The sequence below is a fragment of the Rhinopithecus bieti genome, unplaced genomic scaffold (assembly GCF_001698545.2).
Source record: "Rhinopithecus bieti isolate Rb0 unplaced genomic scaffold, ASM169854v2 scaffold_2888, whole genome shotgun sequence".
NCBI lineage: Eukaryota > Metazoa > Chordata > Mammalia > Primates > Cercopithecidae > Rhinopithecus > Rhinopithecus bieti.
Genome location: NW_016804209.1, coordinates 4,534,404 through 4,556,477, shown reverse-complemented (window position 1 = coordinate 4,556,477; position 22,074 = coordinate 4,534,404). Strand labels below are relative to the sequence as shown.

At 40.5% G+C, this 22,074-nt stretch overlaps 1 protein-coding gene across 6 annotated transcripts in view; it reads right to left on the bottom strand.

The window, feature by feature from the left end:
• Positions 1-242: 242 nt before the first annotated feature.
• The window catches only part of INTS10 (integrator complex subunit 10), a 35,340-nt gene continuing 13,508 nt past the window's right edge, over positions 243-22,074 (bottom strand). For 3 of the 6 annotated variants that reach the window (XM_017867286.1, XM_017867290.1, XM_017867291.1), the window contains exons 10-18: positions 21,547-21,703; positions 20,020-20,102; positions 18,809-18,961; positions 15,050-15,158; positions 9,254-9,333; positions 7,931-8,093; positions 6,454-6,547; positions 3,025-3,102; positions 243-662 (exon numbers count right to left, since the gene is read on the bottom strand). In XM_017867286.1, coding sequence (XP_017722775.1) covers positions 506-662; positions 3,025-3,102; positions 6,454-6,547; positions 7,931-8,093; positions 9,254-9,333; positions 15,050-15,158; positions 18,809-18,961; positions 20,020-20,102; positions 21,547-21,703 — 1,074 coding nt within the window. In that variant the 3' untranslated portion in view covers positions 243-505. The remainder of the gene's footprint in view (positions 663-3,024; positions 3,103-6,453; positions 6,548-7,930; positions 8,094-9,253; positions 9,334-15,049; positions 15,159-18,808; positions 18,962-20,019; positions 20,103-21,546; positions 21,704-22,074) is intronic. The other 3 variants (XM_017867287.1, XM_017867288.1, XM_017867289.1) reach the window with 3 other exon arrangements.

The window sequence follows — 22,074 nt, the reverse complement described above, 5'->3', positions numbered from 1 at the left end:
TTTCTGAAAAATAGACCACCTGAATGAAAACGTCTAATATTATGTTGACACGTAATACTGACCAAAGCCTAACTATGAAAAATAAAATCTTAAGATCATGGAAGACATATGTCTTTTAAGTATCTGTATTAGTAAAATTCATTACCCACTTCAATTATGCTGGGTTTTCCCCCTTGCTATATGCTTAGAAAAGAAGAAAAATGCACCCCTGTTCAAAACTCATAAGAATCAAAAGAAATTTTAAAACTTCAACTTTTAGGATGATTTTATTTACAAAACAGATTGGGTCTTTGTTTTACAAAATTACAAAAAATGACTCTTAAAATAGAGAGAACTTGTCAGACTCTTGGAAACTACTTTTAAGGAACCAAGGAGTTAGAACTCAGCTGGTTTTCTTCTTTGTAACAGCAACAATGACCACGGCTGCGTGCCACGTCAATCACTGCTGGGTGTCTTCTCCTAAAATGACACAGTCCCGAGCTGTGTCTGGTGGAAAGGTCTCCACTCAGGTCAGAGTCTGAAGGAGCAAGATCTTCTCGTTAATGCAGAATCTGTGCAGAACCACCATCAGATTCTCTCCACAGCGGGAGACCTGGCGCTCCATGGCCAGGCGAAAGTCCTCCTTCACGCCTTTGGTGATGCCTCGAGTTACCGTGTGGTGCCTGAGGTCAGCAATAGGGAAACAGACAAAGACCAGGGGTTAGCACCAGCATCACTGATTGCTGCTACTTGGGTAGGAATAAAGCCTGCCCCATATCTAAGTATAAGTTAAGATATTTTAAAAAGAACACAAGAATAGCTGCAACCAACCAAACATTCCAGCCCATTCCTTTTCAGAAAGACTTAAAACTAGACAGACATCTTTCCCACTCTATAAAAGGTTATTTCAAACACTTAACTGTTCAGTGAAATGCCACCTGCTTTGCCTTTGAATCAATGAAACTCTGGTGTTATGCATCCCTACTGCTGACTAGTACACACTTCAGTTACTTAGGGCCAAATGGGTCCAGTCCATACTGGCTACAAAGAGCTCGTGTCCAGCCAGGCCAGCAGACCCTCCAGAGGCAGCAGCAAGGAGGAGGGAGACCTGAATGAGCCAATCACCCAAGTAAGCTCCCACCATGGTCCCCGCAGCTGGTGCTCCCAGAAAGGTTCAGGGCTCCTGCATAGCTGGGTCACGGGCACATCTCTCTCCCCAGGACACCAGAACAGGGCAGCTCCTCTAAATGCTGTGCCCATCTAGACTCTCATATGTTGGAGAAAACGCAGGGGGAACTGGGGTCCTGACACGAGAATGTGGCACAGGTCGGGAGAGAGAGGCAGAATCTCTGAGGGGCAGAGGCAGTGGACTGCGTGGTCCTATGCTGTCCGGGTGCTCAGGGGAGACCTGCACGTGTGTGGAAGGGGTGGTGGGGACAAAGGCCAAAAAGGTCTCTACGCCCCAAAAGTCGTGCTTTAGAAAAAGAAATCACACAGGAAATCCCAGAAAACAGAAGAAACAAAATGAAGAAAGGAAAAGAAAAATCTAGCAAAAATCAGTCAGCTCAGTTAAGAGGAAGGGAGTTGTACCTTACTAGTTCAGCAATTTGGTAGACTCAGACAAATAAAAGTCACCTCTGTTTCCCACCCTGCTGCTAATTTCCCTCACACAAAGTTATAAGGATTGAAACTGAAGACTTTTTATGTCCTGGGCAAGATAAAAGTGTTGAAATTACTCTAAAATGTTTCTGTTTTTAAAAACTTGTATTAATTATCATATCAAATATGGACAACAGGAGTCACCAAGTTGTAAAACGACAGATGAAAAAAAAAAATCCAGCTTTGTTAGATAAGTAAAGCTATTACAGAACCTTCTAATGCCCATGGATGTTTTAAAGAACTACAGAGGAAAACAGCAGGGTCGTGGTGTTAATGCGCAGTTCTTTGTGACTGTCTCTCATCAGGTCTGGGTGGGTAGCTCAGTAGTTAGGACATAGTGTCAGTGAGGTCCCACTGGGATAGATGCAAACCATTTTATGCTGCCCTGAGATACTGCTCGTCTGGGTCCCAGGCTGCAGCCTCAAATTGGGGCTGACCCTCTGACCATGTGGAGGTTACTGGCATTTGTAGACGGTTAGCTAAAGGGTAAACCCTCCTTTTTTTTTTTTAGATGGCGTCTTGCTCTGTCACCCAGGCTGAAGTGTAGTGACATGATCTCAGCTCACTGCAACCTCTGCCTCCTGGGTTCAAGCAATTCTTGTGCCTCAGCCTCCCAAGTAGCTGGGATTACAGGCACATGCCACCAGGTCTGGCTAATAAACCCTGCTTTTAATACCACTAAAAATATAACTAAATGCTACATTCTGCCGATCAGGGTCCAGTTGTATTATCTCTATATATAAAGAGTGGCACAGTTCAATTATATTTCTGTTAGAGCCACTATCACTCTGGTAAGTTTGGATGAAAAAGAGAGTGAGTAAGCTGTTGTGGTTTAAGAATAGGATAAACCAGCTAATAAATGTGGCATTTTAGCCTATCAAATATTTTCAATTCAGAAAGGTAAGGTCTCAAAAAACATCAGTAGCAGGAAAAAAAACCACATTAGTGCCTATTTAGATACCAGGCAACTAATTGTAATATGACCATAATGACTGGTCACTCGTATGAATAGCCACAAGTAAAAATGTACTTAAAATACATGTCAGCATCCTTAAATGTATGTGACCAAAAGCCTTAACGTTTTATCAAGAGAATCATAGTGCACCTAAGCTAATGTGCACGTAACTGAATACAGTTTTAAATAGCTTTCATTTTTTTTCTAGATCCATAATGATTTTTAAATCGAACACAAACACACTGGCAACTTATGGAAAAAAATAAGAAATGTTACAATATTACAACCAGATGGTTTGCCAAAATGCAGAACAAATTAAAAAATAAAGAAAGCATGAAAAAGAGCACTGAGGAACAAAGAGCTGAGAACCATGGGCAGTGAACATGTTGACAAACAGCACACTATGAGCGGGCGTTTATTCCACTTGGTACCTGTCAGCAGTCTGTATGCTGGGCTGAAGCACAGGTAAGAATTCCTGCTGCAGCAACCCCATGGGAGGGCTAGAAGGCCTTTAAAAAACAGCAAACAGCAGCATTCAAACACCCACACCGACTCACCCTGCACTGCAAAAACAACACTCCAGAGAAAATACACAAGACTGGAAGCAGACTAAACAGAAACTCGTTAACCTCAACAAGCCCCTGGCCGTGGCTGGGTGTTTAAGGAGACTGGGGAGAAGCTAGCCAGCCCTCACTGCACCCGCTGCTGCTGGTGCGTGTCCAGAGGTGTCTCAGTTCCTGGTCCCAGAGCTCAGCCCCCTTTGGATGTGGTATAAAAAGCGACCAGTGAGGAAGAGGACGATGGAATGCAGCTGAAGGGCAACAGGGAGTAGGGGCAGCCTTTGAGAAGACACATTTTCAAAGCCAGCCTCTTTATTCCACTCTTCTCACGGTACAACAGTCCCAGCATTCAACCTGGTGATGTCTGGTAACCATCTTTAACAGGATTGAAGCCCCACCGGAGAGGCCCTTCCAAGAGGACTAAATGGTCTGCCAATGTTTTTGATTTTAAAAAAAAGGGTGAATTTGAATTTCAAAAACGTATTGAGAACAGATGGGGGAAAATAAGAGTCCGGGACCCATGGCTGTGCAGAATTCTGTAACAACAAAGATTTAGTATATTAGCTGGTGATCACCTCATAGAACATTATTATCCACCCTATTCAGAGTATAAGTAGGACATTGTTTTCCATTTTAATCCACTCTAATACAACTAAGATACTGCATTTATCAGCACAGAAACATTTCTCTATTTTAAAATACTTAAGAGCAAAAGGTCTGTATAACAGATTAAGAGCTTCTCCCTCCTTCGAGTGAAGCACCGGGTGCCTTCAGTGTTGGTACTGTACCTGCTTGCATCCCAGATGCCACAGCTAGGGCAGACTCACAGCCTTACCCCCGGGGAGAAGTGTACACTGCTCACAACATCTCTGCCACTCATCTGGAGGGACCACCCAAAAGGTCTGTAATGGCTTCAGAGAACTTGTTTGGAACCCAAAGGGAAAAGGAATTTAGATTGTTTAATGAAGAGTCCAACCATTCCTCAGTTAGGAAGAGCTCTCTGCCTTCACCATTGTGCTTTCTACCATGTTAATTTAGGCATAAGTAATTAACCTTGAGATTCACACAGTGAAGACTCTGGGCAAATCCCTAAACGGTCAGATCACTACGGAATAATCCCTATTCCTGCTTCCAAACTGATGCAACTGCAGCCTTCCTAAGAGGCTTGTCTTCTGTAGAAAGTTAGAAGAAATTAACGGTCATATTGATCAAGGTGGCAGAGCCTGGAGTTATCCCTCACTGGTTAGAAGTGCATGATGGGTATCCTTTACACAAACAGCTCCAAACACTCTTCCCTGTGATACTAGCTGGTACCCAACACTCCCTTGCTCTCATTCCTCATCCTAGGGTTTGTCCACATGGACTTCTGTCACTCTTCAGCTCAGTAAAAACTGGTAAAAGAAGAAAGGTTCGGTACAATGAAGTCTGAGGTTCAACTGTTGATTTTTTGACAATCCGTCTCTCACACCTGCACTAGTAGTTACGCATTATCTAGGTAAAGTGATAATCATCCGTAGGTTTAATCCTACGTACACAGACTTCAGTTCCACTCTGGCTGTCTCTGTATTAACTCGTATGGTGACTGCTGATGGGAATTAACTAAAAAGCTTGATTCAGGCTGTATTTGTATATCCAGTTTCAAAGTCTAGAAAACAAATCACAATACAAAAGGGGTTACCTGGGCTTCCGTATCCAAAGGTAATCTTTATCCCCAAACACTGTTAAGAATATTTTGAACAACAGGGTTATTCTTCCCATAGTTTCGATTCACCATCTTAGCAAAGTAAATGGGGATGGGAAGATGCCAGTCCTTGTCCATCCTGCTTAAGCAACCCAATGCAGAAAGGTCTTGCATATTTTTAAAAAGAGCATTGTTCATTTATTTTAAAAGTTTATAATTTAATAACACTTATAACAGGAAGGGGAAAAAAACCACTTAATCTTTCCATTCTTGAGAATGGATTCCACAAGACCCTATTCTTGCTAGACATAAAAAGAAATGTTTGCTATACAGCAAATTACTGAGGTTACAACAATCTAAAATGAACATTTCTTTCTTCTTTCCCTCGGCATTTCTAAGACTATCAAGATAGAACAAGATGTGGAGTTTTGCTTTCAACAACTGAAAACTAGTTTATTCCATAACTGAGGGAAAAGAAAATGTTTTAGTTTTAGCAGTACTTTCTTCTCATTCAGGATTCAGTCTCTTGCAGAAACTCTAACACTGACTTACAGACACACTGAATGTGCAGGAAGCAAAGGAGGAAGTATGAAAATAAAACTACACGTGGCATTTACAGCAGAGAGGATATATTACCGAAACTACAATGAGGATTGAAGGAGAGAAGCAAGATTTATGAGCTATTTAAAAATCATAAATGGTCACTAATTTGGCATTTTCATCTGGGCCAACCTGGAATTTTAGTAACATCTTGTGGGTTCAGGGGAGTATGGTGGAGACCAACCACTCCCACCATCATTTCTTGGGACAGGTGTGTTCTTAGAGGGACTACACCTGGCTATTAATACTTTGTGTTGTGTAAGTAATGAGGATTGCATAGGAGGGCTTCATAGGTAGTTTATAAATAAAAGTCTGTAGTTTTCCTAAAGAATTTTCTAACCCAGCACAATTTTAATTAAGCACAGCTGTTTTTTTTTTTTTGAGATGGAGTTTCGCTCTTGTCGCCCAGGCTGGAGTGCAATGGCGCGACCTTGGCTCACTGCAGCCTCCGGCCCCTGAGTTCAAGCAGTTCTCCGGCCTCAGCCTCCCAAGTAGCTGGGATTATGGGCGCCCACCACCACACCCGGATAATTTTTTTTCTTTTTTGTATTTTTAGTAGAGACGGGGTTTCACCATGTTGGCCAGGCTGGTCCTGAACTCCTGGCCTTAAGTGATCTGCCCGCCTTGGCCTCCAAAAGTGCTGAGATTACAGGTGTGAGCCACCACGCCTGGCCACACAGCTGTTCTTAATTAAAGGTACTCTGTGACTAATCAGAAACTTACAGAATCACCCTATAAATTTTTGAAAGGAAAAGATACCATGAATGAGACTTTTGTCCAGTGAAAAGTTGCAAATGTGACAAAATACCCCAATTTAAGCAAAGTGTTTTAAGAAATGTAGTTAAGGAAATGCGAGTTTTTCAAAAGATAACCCAGAATCAAACTGACTGTCAAAACAGAGACCAGGTTCAAAGTCCTTTGTATTAAAGTTTTGATAGGTATAGACATTTACAGATACTTCATACAGAGACACAAAAGGTGAGCACTGAGCATGGAAGAGCAAAACAGAGCATGCTTACTTGATCAGCATTCCTTGATTGGGTAGTAATTCCAGATGAATTTTCCCACCTTCCTGAGTTCTCAAGTAGGCAAATTCCTCCAGCATATCAATATCTGCAGGCCAGATTCAGGTTAACCACAGGTAAAAACAGGTGCCAGTTCTCTCTGATGAGGAAATGGGGTCTCGGCAGTTGAGTAACGTTCCCATTGCCACCCCACTAACTGCAGACTCTGTATTTGAACCCAGATCTGTCTGATTCCAAAACCTCATTCTTATACCCACCAAGCTCCCTCGCACAGATAACTCCTGGCAGGAGATGTGCCAGACTAAAGAGGACGAGGGCAACATGTTTTCCATATCGATGATAATTAATACTACATGATCACAAGAGCAAAATCTTTTTGTTTTCTTAATAAGAAATGAAAGAGGTGGTGAGAGTAGGGAGGATTGTTTGGTGTTAGAGAACATAAAATTCATAAAAATAAACTGATTACTTCTTCATAGCTGGGGTGCAAGGATCTTTAGATGCATCAGAGGAGGAAGCTTCTGCGAGTCACCCAAATGTTATGCAATACGTCAATGACATTCATGTATGCATTTTCTAGTGAAAATTATGTAACTTTCATCAGATTCTCCAAAGATATCTGTCCCAAAAAAGGTTAAAAACTATTACTTTGGCCTGGCATGGCAGTGCACACCTGCAGTCCTAGCTACTCAGAAGGCTGAGGCAGGAGGGTCTCTTGAGCCCAAGAGTTTGAGACTGCAGTGAGCTACGATCACACCACTACACTCCAGCCTGGGTGACACAGCAAGACCCTGACTCTAAAAAAACAAAATAAAAATAAAAACTATTGCCCTGAGCACCTGAACAAGAATATCATTTATATTCCTTGTGATTCAGAAATAATGTAATAAGATAAGCAATGAAGTAAAAACACCCAAATTGATAACTAACCTTTAATTCAAAGGTCTTTCCCTAATAAACTGTGAAATAAACGCATTACCTAATGTCAGAAGCAGCTACTATGCTGTGCAGCATCTCTGGTGGGTACTCATTGGTAGGTAAGACAGTTATGGCAGGGTGCCCTAACAAGTGACTGGAGGGCACAGCCACTGTCCCCAGAGGCCACAGGAGGCATTCTTTTGATAGATGGAAGAAGAGGAACTATTAGTCTTATATTCCATGGCTAAACCAGGCAGGCTGGACCTATCAGCAACCTGTAGGGTATTACTGGAGGCATTTTGGGTACCTTCTGAGAAGTCAGCTAGCAGTGGAAAATGGAAGAGGGTGGTAAGATTCCCAATTCCTTGAATCATGTCTTTACGACTTTCACAAGATCAACTGCCACAGCCCCGGTTTTAATCCCCATTCCTTGTCTTCGCTGCAAAATAGTAAAAATCATTATTTCTATCCAGAATGGTTCATTCTTTTTGTATCATGTATTCATTCTAAAGAAAATCAGAATGTGTTATGCTTAAACAAGAAAAAAGGATACTTGTAACGTAATTGAAAAAATTCTCATATTGGAAATTTCCTTGTTGGCAAATTTTATTGACAGCTTTCAGGAACAGATTCTCGCCCCGTGGCCACTCCTGCTGAAGCAACACAATCACATGCCCCAATGCCATGTCGTCTCTGTTGTCTGTGAAAGCTCTAAGCTGCAAGGCAAAGATTTATACAAGATGGAAGGAAAGGGAAGTCACAGGGTAATCTGAAATAGACCAAACATCACTTTCCAAAAACATGCTGTATATGCAAATGTGTGATAAAGGTCGTTAGAGTAAGAAGGAAACAAAGGCAAAACGAAATGGCTGGTAAACATCACAGCTGCCTTCTAAGGAAGGTGGATTCTAACCAAAGAAGCCTCAGGCTCCCTCTGGGCTGTGCACAGCTGCTGGCAGTGTGTGAAGATGGGAGTCGGACATGGGTGGGCCTGAAGCTTTTGCATATGGGAATCAGGGGTAGAGAACTTTGATTGATCCTGTGTAACGGAGAAATAAATCTGGAGATTTCTTTGAAGGGGAGCAGATGGGAGCAGAAGGTGGGCAGGAGGCCATCTAGGAGACAACTCTTTGCAGAGAACATGGGATTGGGGAGAAGGAAAGGCGATGAGCCACAAGGAGGTAAGCAGAAGTGTGAACTAGAGAAATGGTCACAAGAGTTTTTGTTTCAAATGAGCGGTTATGCATAAAATCACACTTTAAATTATTTTTGTTGCCCTAAGTGATATGGATGATGAGTTAAGTTTGGGAGTTACTGCACTGAAGTGGAGTCCCAATGTCTTACTCTCTGGCCGACAAACGTTCTAGAAACAATGAAGCCTCCCTGCTCTAAGGCTGTGCTCTATCTACCTGCAGCCAAGGGTCTTCGTGTTCTTTCAAGCCCTGGAACTTTCTCAGCTGTTGGGCTGTTACTGGTGTTTACCTCTACGCCTAACACGCTTCATCTAGCACATCTTTACAGTGACAAACTCATCATCCCTCCGTGGACCCAACCACAATTTGTATTCCCTTTCTTTGTAGCTAATGTATTTATATTGATAAAATATTTACCAAACACTACAACAGTCAAGGTTATTTGCATATCTGTCCTACTATTACACTTTTCGAGGACGGGGAGAACTTCTGACTTCTCTTTGCCTAGCACGGTCATTATTTAATAAAGATTTGTTAATGACTAGCCCATGTGCTTTTCTAACTGTTTGGGCTGCTCTTGAAAGTACTAAAATAACAATCCTTAACAAGGTTCTCAAGTTCTCAAGTCATGAGAATAATATTTGAAATGAAATTTTTTTCAAGCTAATCAACTTTGAGCTTACCTTAAAACAGGCTAACATTAAATGCAGGCAGTATGGCATGATAGCCTTGCTGGTACATGGCAGGAGCTTCAGATCCGAACCTAACAGAAGTCCACAATGTTAGGTTAATGCATGTTATGATCAAAGAAAACAGTTTTGAAAAGCAACTGTTTAAGATGCTTTCTTTAAATAGTAATAATAAAAAAAAAACAAAAACAAAGAATATGCAACAGTCACACGATTTCAAATATAGTTGAAACACAATTATACTTTGTGATGGTGAAACTGGCTTTTGATGGTCTCTAGATTTCATTTATCAATATTCTTTCCTAAACTTGGTTAAATACCTTTTATGAGAAAACATTTCAAATATACAACAAATTATATACAGAGAATATGATAAACACTGGTATGCTCACCACTCAGCTTCAAGAAATGTTAATATTTTAATTTTAAACATTTCTAATATCAATAATCACAAAATCAGTTAAAGCCTATTGTGTATCCTTCTCTGATCCCATTCTCTTCCATCTCAGAAGTAGCCATAATTCTGAAGGCAGTGGTTGTCATTCCTATGACTGTTACACACATAGGCAACGATGGATTGTTCTGCATGCTTTCGGTCTACTGTACACATGGTGTCATTTTGTATGTATCCTTCTGCAAATTGCTTTTTTTACTCAACTTCATGTGGTTCAGATTTATTAACTGATCAATATCAATACATGTAGCTCCAGTTCATTCATTTTCAGTGTTATAATAGTATTCTGTTGTCTACATATACTGTAATTGATGCATCCATTCTTTTTACAGTGGATATTGACATTTCCAATTTTTCACTATTACAATGATAAATATATATATTCTTACATATTCTCATACATTTGTGGAAATAACTTTAAGCAACAGCTTTCAAAGCAAGATCCCGATCTTTCCTTTTTGGTCTGTGTTCTTTATGTCTGTTATCCTTCTCTGCTCAGATGCAAGATAGCAATAAATAAATATATTTTTTCACATGGGATCCTTTACACACATACTTACATAATGTGATATATCCAAAACCAAAGTTGCATGAAATAATAATCTCTTCTTATCTGAGATGTCTTTTAAAAATATTATTAAATTCTATCTCATTAAAAAAGAAAATTTCTGGTTGAAACTCATGACCCAGTAAATGAAGACTCATAGCTTGAAAAACACTAATCTAAGGTATACAACTAGGAGGTGAGGTACGTTTAATAATTAGGTAATGACATGTTCAGCTTGGTTATGTGAAGTTGGTTTCCAGAATGGTTGCATGCCTTTCCACCTCTCCCAGAAGCACATGGCACTGTGTTCCTTCACATCCTAACAGTCATTGCCTCTTCAATTTTTGCATTCTGCTGTGTGTGAAATGGTAGCTTATTGTTTTATTCAGAATTGCCCATATGACAAAAGTTGAGAATCCTTCCAAATAGTTTTTGGCCATGTGGATGTCTGCTCCTCTGAATCTGCTGTTCCTATCCTTTGCCTATTTTTCTATGGGGATTGGGTAATTGCTTCCTATTGGTCTGGAGGAGCTCTTTCAAAACTCTGGATACTAAGTTTTTGTTGATTTTGTGTGATAGACAATTTTCTGGCAATCTATGGCTTATCTTTTCACTTTGATTGTAATAGCCTTTGTTGGTATTTTAATTTTAATGTGATCAAATGTACTAATCTATTTTTAAATTTTCTTCTAAAAGTTTAGAAGTTTTGGAGTTTCTGCTGTCACATTTCAACCTTAAAATTTACAGGATGTCTATGTAGTGTGAAGGAGGGGATCTCATTTTTTTATTGTTGTTTTTTACATTTGAATAAAAAATTGTTCTAGTACCACTTACTGAATAAATTCATTCTTCCCCCACTGAATTTTAATGTCATCTATTTCTCAGTTTTCTATGCTGTTCCACTGGTCAACCCCTGTGCCATTACTACCCTATTGTAATTACTAAAGCTTTAAAATAAGTCTTGAAGTCAGCTAGGTCAGTCTTATCCACCTAATCAGTTTCTGGAAGGTATATAAAGTCATGCAACCACTCTGGAAACTAACTTAGCATTACCAAGTTGAACATGTCGTTACCTAATTATATACCTTGCCTCCTAGTTGTACACCTTAGTGTTTCTCAAGCTGTGAGTCTTCATCTACAGGGTCATGAGTTTCAACCAGAAACTTTCTGTTCTGCAGAAATACTTAATTTTTGAAGAAGTCTGGGCTAGATTTTTTTTTTTAAACAATTTGTTGTAGAAAACTTCAAACATACACAAAGTAATCTGCTACAGCACCACTGGTTGAAAATCTTTCCTTTTCCTATTGAATTACTTTGATGCCTTCATTGAAAATCATTTGATCAAATCTATGCAGGTCTGTTTCTGGATTCTCCATTCTTACATCAATATTTTGTCAACTCTGCCTTGATTATTATGCTTGTATATTAAGTTTTTTTATTATGTAGTATAAGTCACTTAGTTGTGTCTTTTTTAAAACTTTTGACTATTCTAGATTATATAATATTTCCACTTACATTTTAGAATCACTTTGTGAACTTCTAGCAAAAAACCTCCAAAAACCATAAAGTCTACCGTAATTTTGCATTGAATCTACAGATACATTTGGGGAGAAATGGCACCATAATAATATTGAATCTTCTGATCTGGAAACATGATCTGTCCATTTTCAAAAATCTTTCATTTTTCTCAGAAATATTTTGTGATATTCAAAGTGGAGGTTTTGCATATCTTCCATTAAATTTACCTCTAAGTATTTTATGTTTTATGATGCTATTAGAAACAGTATCTTTAAAAATTCATTTTGTAATTGCTTATTAATAGCATACAAATTGAATTGATTTTTTATACACTAAAATGTCCTGGAACTTTTTTTTTTTTTGAGACAGGCTCTCACTCTGTCGCCTAGGCTGGAGTGCAGTGGCGCAATCTTGGCTCACTGAAACCTCCGCCTCCCAGATTCAAGTGATTCTCCCACCTCAACCTCCTGAGTAATTGGAATTAAAGGCGTGTGCCACTACACCTGGCTTATTTTTGTGTTTTTAGTAGAAATGGGGTTTCACCATGTTGGCCAGGCTTGTCTCAAACTCCTAGCCTCAAGTGGTCCACCTGCCTTGGCCTCCCGAAGTGTTGGGTTTAGAGGTGTGAGCCACTGTGCCCAGCCTTGGGAATTTGTGGAGATTCCCTCAAGTTTTCTACACAGCCAAATATGTAACTGTGTTGGTTTTCTTGTTTTTGTTTTTTGAGAGAGGGAAATCTTTCTCTGTCGCCCAGGCTGGAGTGCAGTGACAAAATCATAGCTCACCACAGCCTTGACCTCCTGAGCTCAAGCGATCCTCCTGCCTCAGCCTCTAGAGTAGCTGGAACTACAGGTTCACACCACTAAGTCCGCCTGATTTTTAAATTTTTTGTAGAGATGGGATCTCACTTTGTTGCCCACGCTGGTTTGGGCTCCTGGGCCCAAGCAATCCTCCTGCCTCAGCCTCTTAAAGTGCTGGGATTACAGGCATCAGCCACCATGCCTGGCCAAAATATGTAACTGTGAATAAAGGTAGTCGTATTTGTCAAATCTTTATGCCTTTATTCACTTTTCCTGCCTGCTGTATTGCCTAGAATCTCCAGATTATTGAACAGAAGTGGTGAGGGCAGACATCCTTGTATTGTTTCTAATCTTAGTGGGGGAAAGCATTCAATATTTCATAGTTAAGTTTGATGTTAAAAAATAGTTTCCTTCTATTCCTAGTTTGCTAAGATTTTTGTTATCCTGAACTGATATTGAATTCTGTATGCATCTATTAAGACAGTCATGATTTTTCTCCTTCTATCTGCCCATGGAGTGAATTACACTGATTTTTTGTTTGTTTGTTTTTGATTTTGTTTATTTTTAAGACAGAGTCTCGCTCTGTAGCCCAGGCTGGAGTATAGTGGCACAATCTCAGCTCACTGCAACCTCCGCCTCCCGGATTCAAGCGATTCCCATGCCTCAGCCCCCAGAGTAGCTGGGATTACAGGCGCCTGCCACCCTGCCTGTCTACATTTTTGTATTTCTTAGTAGAGATGGGGTTCCACCACATTAGCCAGGATGGTCTTGATCTCCTGACCTCGTGATCCTCCCGCCTCGGCCTCCCAGCGTGCTGTGATTACAGGCATGCGCCACCGCGCCCAGCCGCTGATTTCTGCATGTTCAAACGCCTATGCATTCCTAGTATACTTGGTCATAATAGACTGTCCTTCTATATTGCTGTATTCAGTTTGCTAATATTTTGTTAAGGATTTGACACCTATTATAGTTCATGGTGGACACTGGCCTTTCAAGTTCTTCTCTTGTGATATTCTTGTTTGGTTTTACTATCAGGGTTATTGTGTCAGCCTTTAAAAATGAATTGGGACTCTTCCTCTATTTTCTGATAAGAGTTTATGTAGAATTGGCACTGTTTCTTCCTAAATTCTTGATAGAATTCACCAGTGAAGCCATTTGAACCTGAATTCTTTGTGGAAGGTTTTTGATAACAAATTTAATTTCTTTAATAGCTAAGGGAACATTCTGATTTATTTATTTTCTTTCTTTCTTTCTTTTTTTCCAGAGTCTGGTTGTGTTGCCCAGACTAGAGTGCAGTGGTGTGATTTTGGCTCACTGCTACCTCTGCCTCTCAGGTTCAAATGCTTCTCCTACCTCAGCCTCCTGAGTAGCTGAGACTACAGGTGTGTACCACCACCTCCGGCTAATTTTTATATTTTTAGTAGAGATGGGGTTTCACCATGTTGCCCACACTGATCTCAAACTTCTAAGCTCAAATGATCTGCCCTCCTTGGCTTCCCAAAATGCTGGGATTACAGGCATGAGCCACCGTTCCTGGCAGAACATTCTGATTTTCTATTTCTTTTTTGTGTCAATGTTGGTAAATTGTGTTTAAGAAACTTTTTCATTTCATCTAAGTTGTTGAATTTATTGGCATAAAAGTTTTTCATAATGTATTCTTTTACTGTCCTTTTGATTGCAGTAGGATTTGTAGTGACATTCCCTTTTTCATTTCTGATATTGGTAATTTATGTTCACCTTCCTCCTGATCGATCTTGTTAGGGGGTTATCAATTTTATAATATTTTTCAAAGAAAACTTCTAGTTTTATTAATGTTCTCTATTTCATTGATTTCTGCTCTTAGCATTATTCTTTCCTGTCATCTATTTTCTTCAGGTTTAATTTATGTATCTTTTCCAACTTTTCTTCAAGTTTAATTTATGAATCTTTTCTAACAAACTTAGATCAGTTGTACGTTTCATTTTTCAAGCGACATGAAGCTTGAGCTGAAGCTCAGAGTGGTTTTAGAGGGATATGCTGACAGATACCTCCTCATTAATCATCTACACATTTTTCTAGAATTGTAAAGATAGGAAAAAGAGTTCACTGAAATTTGTCAAAGAGATAACAAACTCAGGAAGTGAAGAGAGCTCTGGAAGAAAGACATTTACAGCTGCTTATGAAATCAGAGCCAAGGAAACACTTGGAAAGGGATTAACTTTTTATACAATTTGGCAAGCCCTGCAGCAGTATTATCTCATTAGGAACTGTAAAACATTATTCAGCCTTGGGTCCTAAAACTATTTTTCTTTTCTTTTTAAATTTTTTTAAGAGTTGGGGTCTCACTACATTGCCCAGGCTGGTCTCAAACTCCTGGACTCAAGCTATCCTCCCGCCTCGACTTCTGAATAGCTGAGATTACAAGTGTGAGCCACCGTGCCTGGCTTTCTAAAGCTATTTTTACAAAATAATAATAAAACATGTCACTGTACCTTTTCTGAATTTGGGCTTTACTTTTGAGGGTTCCTCCTGGGATTTGCCTCCATCTTGAATGGGCAGTACCATGTAGCACATCAGATCAAGGACTTTTTCACATGTCATCTAAAGCGGAAAAGACCAGAAAGGAACTAACTTGAAGCTTTCCAAACTGAAATCAAATAAACAAAGGACCAAAATATTTGCAGCATACAATCAGGCAATGTGTCCATGGAGGTCTGTATTTCTGCCTCTTTATGTGATCATTACCACTGCTCAACAGTCAGTACAGAAAGAGTAAACAATAAGACTCAAATCTATGTACTAGACCTTTAAGGGAACAATAACCCATTCTTCGCTATTAAAAAACAAAACTTAAAGATTAACCAAGCATTAAGTACTGAGGTGTTCAACAGCACAGCAGCAGCCAAAAGAAAGATGTCCCTGCCTGAAAGATACTAACTCACTGCATAGAAAAACTAACAAAGAAAACATGTAGCAGAGGTCTAAGGGGTATGATAGAGAGCATAAGTTAAAATGCAGGAGAAAATACACACAGGAGAAACTAGCAGGAAAAGCTTCAGGCAGGAAGGTTATCTTGACCTAAGCCTTAAATAGAGGATTTGGAATGCAGAAAAGAGGCTTTTCAAGCAGGAGAGAAAGATATGGGGAAGGGCTATGTATGGGTTCAGGTGATTTACTTGAGGGCCAGAGGTTTGGTCTAGGACAGAGATGAGACACTGGACGGATGCAGTGCTGGTGCAGAGGAGCCTCGAGGTGCCTCTGTGCAGGCTGGCCTTGATCCACACGGTCCGCATCACCGTCCCCTCTATCTACTCAAATTCTCCTAACAACAATCAGATTCCATGCAATGAGCCTTTTATCTGTGTCAAGCAAACCCTTTTGTTCTCTGTTTTCCAGAGGAGGAAGTGGAGCTTTTTCTGTTTTGTTTTGTTTTATGCAAAAGGCCAGAGACATCTCTGGGTCTCTGGGTAATTTTTTTAAACTTTAAGTTCTGGGATACATGTGCCGAACATGCAGATTTGTTACGTATATATGTGTCTTGGTGGTTTGCTGCACCTATCAACCCGTCATCTAGGTTTTAAGTCCTGCATGCATTAGGTATCTGTCCTAATGCTCCCCCTCTCCTTGCCCCCGACCCCCTGACAGGCCCCATTGTGTGATGTTCCCCTTCCTGTGTCCATGTGTTCTCACTGTTGAACTCCCAGAAGCGGGGATTTAAACCCATGCTTCCCAACCCTTTTCATGTTGTGGCACACCCTGAAAGTAATTTGTGTGTGGCTGCTCAGCAATTGACCTTGGGTGGCCCCAGCAGCCCCAGGTCATGGCTGACTGCCCCAAAGGCTGCAGGATCCATATATTGGCACCTCTAGAACCCACCTATGCCCACAGGGTTGTGAAGCTCTAGTTTAGAGAGGTGGGCAGCCTGGTAGTTGAAAACATGAACTCTGGAGTTGGATAGGCCCGGGTAAGGTAACCTGCCAATGTCACAGAGCTGGCCAGGACTCGTACTCCAGAGCTATGAGCTGCCATCCTTCGATGCCCATCGCCAGCCAATCTTTTCTATAAATCTTTCCTTGACTCTTTGGATCCAACAAAGAAAATGCCCTTCCCCGAATGTCTATTGTGCCTATGACTGAGGACTACCAACTAATATTTGATTTTTTCATTGTCTTATACAAACACACTTTTTTCCCTAACTCAAACCATACGGCCCTGAATGAAGGGATCTCATATTCCCCACACCCTGCTTCTACTCCCCAGCCAAAAGCAGGTTCAACAATGAGCACCAAGAAAGCCAATACTTCAATTAAGTGGAATGATGAAAGCAGTATTTTAGAAAGCAATGACCATAATTTTATAGGGTTGGAAAAAGGATTTTTTCCAAAAATGGATTTGGGTGGTGACAATAGAAATACAAGGTAATATAGCAAAGAGATTAGTATCACACTGGAAGAATCAAAAGGATTTGCTAGAGTAGGAGTCCACCAAGACTTGAAAGTTTTGTGTCTAAGGGCCAGTACTATGGTCTGAATGTCTATGTTCCCACCAAAATTTCTAAGTTGAGACCTAACTCCCAATGTGAGGGCATCAGGAGGGAGAGCCTTTGGGAGGTGAGATGAGAGCAAAACCCTCATGAATGGGATTTGTGCCCTTATCAGAGAGACTCTAGAGTGCGCTCTTATCCCTTCTATGAATGAGGAAACGGGACCTCACCAGACACTGAATCTGCTGACGCCTTGACCTTGCACTTCCCAGCCTCCAGAACTATGAGAAATAAACTCCTATTGTTTACAAGCCTCCCACTTTTTGGTATTTGGTTATAGCAACCCAAGCAGACTAAGACAGCCAGAGAACTAAGGACACTTCCATCTGGACATACTGAGTCTGGGCTAAAGATGGGAAAGCAGGAATCAGGTAAGTCCAACATTGCCCATAGGTCTAGTAGTGATATACTCAGAGGATGGAACTAAGCCCTCAAAGGGAATGAGTCTGTCTTGTTTAGTAGTTTATATTGCCTACTACAATGAAGTAGTACACGGTATAGCTAATTCTACGTGAGATACGCATGTCGGTGTAAATATGTGCTGCCTTTTAAGTTCTTAAAAGGAATTAATTAAAACTTAGAGTTAAGTAACTGATGGATAATTATATAAATAATGGTGGAAAAGCATTTTCAATTTTGAATGCTCTACACATTCTCCAACTGTTCCTTTCTAAAGATCATCAGGACAAATTAATAATCATATTTCAGAGTTCAAGTTACAAAAAATTTAGGGTTTATAATCACAAAGTGATTAACAACATACAGAGTGGTGAGATGAAATCAGTTTGTTGTGTTATGCTGTGGCCTTGAGTTTATACAGTCCTTGAATACACAACAACATGGTTATCATTTTAATTGAATTCAAACACTTATTGTACTGTGGTAGGTGTCATGAGAGTCCAAAGATAAAAACACAGTCACCACCCTGTAGTAGGAAGGGCTCAAAACCTCCTGGAGGAAATACACTCATTTATAAATCTGCTTCTACAATATCCCTATCAGGTGTTATCACCATTTATTTTATTTATTTATTTTGACACAGAGTCTCACTCTGTCGCCCAGGCTGGAGTGCAGTGGTGCAATCTTGGCTCACTGCAACCTCTGCCTCCCAGGTTCAAGTGATTCTCCTGCCTCAGCCTCCCAAGTAGTTGGGATTACAGGTGCCCGCCACTACACCCAACTCATTTTTGTATTTTAATAGAGATGGGGTTTCACCATGTGGGCCAGGCTGGTCTCGAACTCCTGACCTCAGGTGATCCGCCAGCTTCAGCCTCCCAAAGTCTGGGATTATAGGTATGAGCCACCGCGCCTGGCATGTTATTACCATTTAAAGAGAGAATCTGAGATTTGAGTAAGCTAAATATAAATCCTCCATTTCCCACTTAATAATGGCCTTGTTTTTCCAAGTACAATGGAACAGGCAAGAGTGTAATAATAATAACAAGAAAATAATAAAAGAAAATCCTCCAACAAATGGAACAATGAACAAGAAACTTAAAAAGTACTGATGCCTTATTTCAGGGAAGCTGCAGTAAAGATAAAATTAAATAAAACAAAATCATTGTGATGTTCACTAGCAGATTAAGTAGTAAGTCTAGGCAGAAAGACCAAATTGAAACAAACGTGCACTGAATGAAAAGCCACGCTAGGAAAGGAGAAAGCCCAGGTGGCCTCGTGCACTTGCGGCCGGCATGTGTGCAGTACTCACTCTGTACTCCCCTAGTGCAAAGTGGCACGTTGCCAGCTGGATGAGTGCCCTCTGATGCTCCAGGGTCCCCTGCCCTGTGATCTGTGGCTGAGAAATGGATCCCTGGAGAGCTGCTAAGTGATGCAGGCTGGCTATCGCCTTTTTATATTGACCCTAAGAAAGAAAAAATAGAAAGGAGGGGAAAAACATCGCCATTAAAAAAATAAATTTAAAAAATGCCCTTATAGAGTTCATGAAGCAACGAGCAAGCAACTATACAAAGATGGTAGCTTGGTTCCATCATCTGAGGAAGAAATGGAGACTTGGCAATAGAATCAAATCAACTTAATTAAAGCCAGGTGAGAGTTCTTTATGGCGGTACTTTATAAGGATGAAGATTCTTCTTTCTGGTCTTAGGTCTTAAGACTAAAGAAAATAACCAAGCCCTTTGACCCAGCACATTTTGGATATAACACTTCTTTAGAAATATTTTACTACAAGCACCACTTCTCCTTTATGAAGGATAGAAGCAGCAACCTGCCCATTCCAACAACACCTCATTGGTGAATTATCAGCTCTCTCAGTTCTAGGTCTAAGATGCTGGAGAACAGTACAGCCAGGCAGACTCCACCAGCAGAGAAGGAGGGTGAGAAGTAATCCTCTTATACTGAAAAGTAAAAATCTTACTTTTACAGAGAGGTGTGACTGGATATACCAAAAGTAACACAGAAGGTACAGGCTTGTCATCTTGAAGTGTTTGTTTCGTTTTGTTTTTGATATAAGGTCTCACTGTCACCCAGGCCAGAGTGCAGTGGTCCTATCATGGCTCACTGCAGTCTTGACTTCCTGGACTCAAGTGATCCTCCCGCCTCAGCCTCCTGAGTAGCTGGAACTATAGGCACATGCCACCACACTTGGCTAAGTTTTTTATTTTGTAGAGACAGGGTCTCACTATGCTGCCAGGGCTTGTCTTGAACTCCTGGGCTCAAGCAATCCTCCCACCTCGACCTCCCAAAGTGCTGGGATTACAGGCGTGAGCCACGGCACCCGGCCCAGAGTTATTTTGAAAGGAAAATGGACCATACCCCCTCAGCCACTGAAGACAGAACAGGTGTCAGCAGGCAGTAGACTAGCCCAAGAGGGAACATGACACATTCTGCAAGGGAAAGCTGGTTTGCCACCATAGCCATCCTGTACAGACACAGGTACCTAAAATATGTGTAATACTCTACCTGATAGATGATCATATCAGTGAGGAAGATTCTTAACCATAGCCAAGTATCCGTCTTCCAGGCCAAGCAAATCCTTGTAAATTCTGAGTGAGAAGTCAAGAACAAATTTACCAAATATATGTAGCGCAAAAGCAGAAAACAAACAAATCCAGTAAGAGAGAACAGAGACAAACTACCAAAAATGCATATCAAGTTTGACTTTGATTTCTAAAACACTGCTCTAGAATTTCAAGTAGAGAAAAAACACACAACACTTATCAGTAATACACAAGCAATATTTTGCGGACGCTAACAACTTACTGAGCACATACCAGGTGCCAAGAACTATTTAACGTGCTTTTCATGTATTTCCTCATTTATCTTTTGAACTACTTTGCTTTCCCCAAAACAAGGTCCCATTTTATTTTTATTTTATCTTATTTTTAGGGACATTCTCCTTGTCGCCCAGGCTGGTAGTACAGTGGCCCTAACATGGGTCAAAGCAGTCCTCCTACCTCAGCCTCCTGAAGAGCTGGGACTACAGGCACATGCCACCCTACTTGGCCAATTTTTGTTTTTGTTTTTTTATAGAGATGGGTTTTTGCCATATTGCCCAGGTTGGTCTCTGACTCCTGAGCTCAATGATCCACCTGCCTCAGCTTCCCAAAGCGCTGGGATTACAGGCATGAGCCATCTTGCCTGGCCCATTTTATTTTGACCTAATTAAAATAACACACATACAATGACACTAAAAGGTTTTATTTTTTAAAAAATCAATTTCTAACTAAAGGAAAGATCCCCTCTAGAACTGTCACATATGTGTTCACAATCCCAAAGGTAACAAAGGGAAACTGAACAGTGCTAAATTTACTTAGAAAAGATGACACAGCACATCTGGCCAAGGGCTCTGTATGACACATGACTGCAGCCAGGGGATGAATGTCCATGGGCTAAAAGTAAAATAAGGGGCCCCGATTCCAAAGTGTAGTAAGAATACCTTAGTTAGCAAACAGTTAGTGATTTCTAAGCAATGTCAAAATACCCAGTATATTCAAAGGAAAATAGGCTTCCTATAGTTTTTGGATTTTGAGTTTTTCAGACAATGGAGTTAATGCAGATAAAAATAGCAATACGGCTGGGCACGGTGGCTCATGCCTGTAACCTCAGCAGTTTGGGAGGCTAAGGCAGGCAGATCACGTGGTCAGGAGTTTAAGAACAGTCTGATCAATATAGCGAAACCCCGTCTCTACTAAAAAGACAAAACATTAGCCAGGCATGGTGTTACGTGCCTGTAATCCCAGCTACTAGGGAGGCTGAGGCAGGAGAATTGTTTGAACCCAGGAGGTGCAGGTTGAGGTGAGCCAAGATCACGCCATTGTACTCCGGCCTGGGTGAAAAAGAGTGAGACTCCATCTCAAAACAAGAAAAAAACAAAAATGCATGAACTACTGTAATCTACTTAATTTGCCATGAGTGACCTGACATTTCAAGTAGCATAATGATTTTATATAAAACATTAAACAGCACCAATGACATGTGCTTTCTTACCTTTGTCAAGGAATTCTAGGGAATAGAGCAACTCCCAGCTCTCCCTGGCCAATTTAAAACTTTCTAACACTTCAATGGAGTTAGCAAGTTCGGCTTTATTGACTACGATGTGACGGCTTCTTCCTTTCGCCGAACAGTCTTCATCATCTGAACTCTGCTTAAAGAATGTGGAGAACATGGTTAATTCAGTTATAAATATAGTCATATATGGAAACATATTATTGCTGCCAGTTTTGCCCATGATATGAATTTTATACCAAAGGATACCACATACATACAATGTTTTTGAATTTAACAATTTAGCTTTGAAAATTAGTTTTTTTTTGTCTTTATACTCTCACACATTCCATTTTTACTTTTAAAATTGAGTGAATTTTTTTCTGATGCTAAATTCTTATGTTTGCTTGCGGTGGTTTTGGAGCAAAGTTTAAAAATATCAATTTTACGAAAGTCAAAATTGGGCCGGGCACGGTGGCTCAAGCCTGTAATCCCAGCACTTTGGGAGGCCGAGACGGGCGGATCACGAGG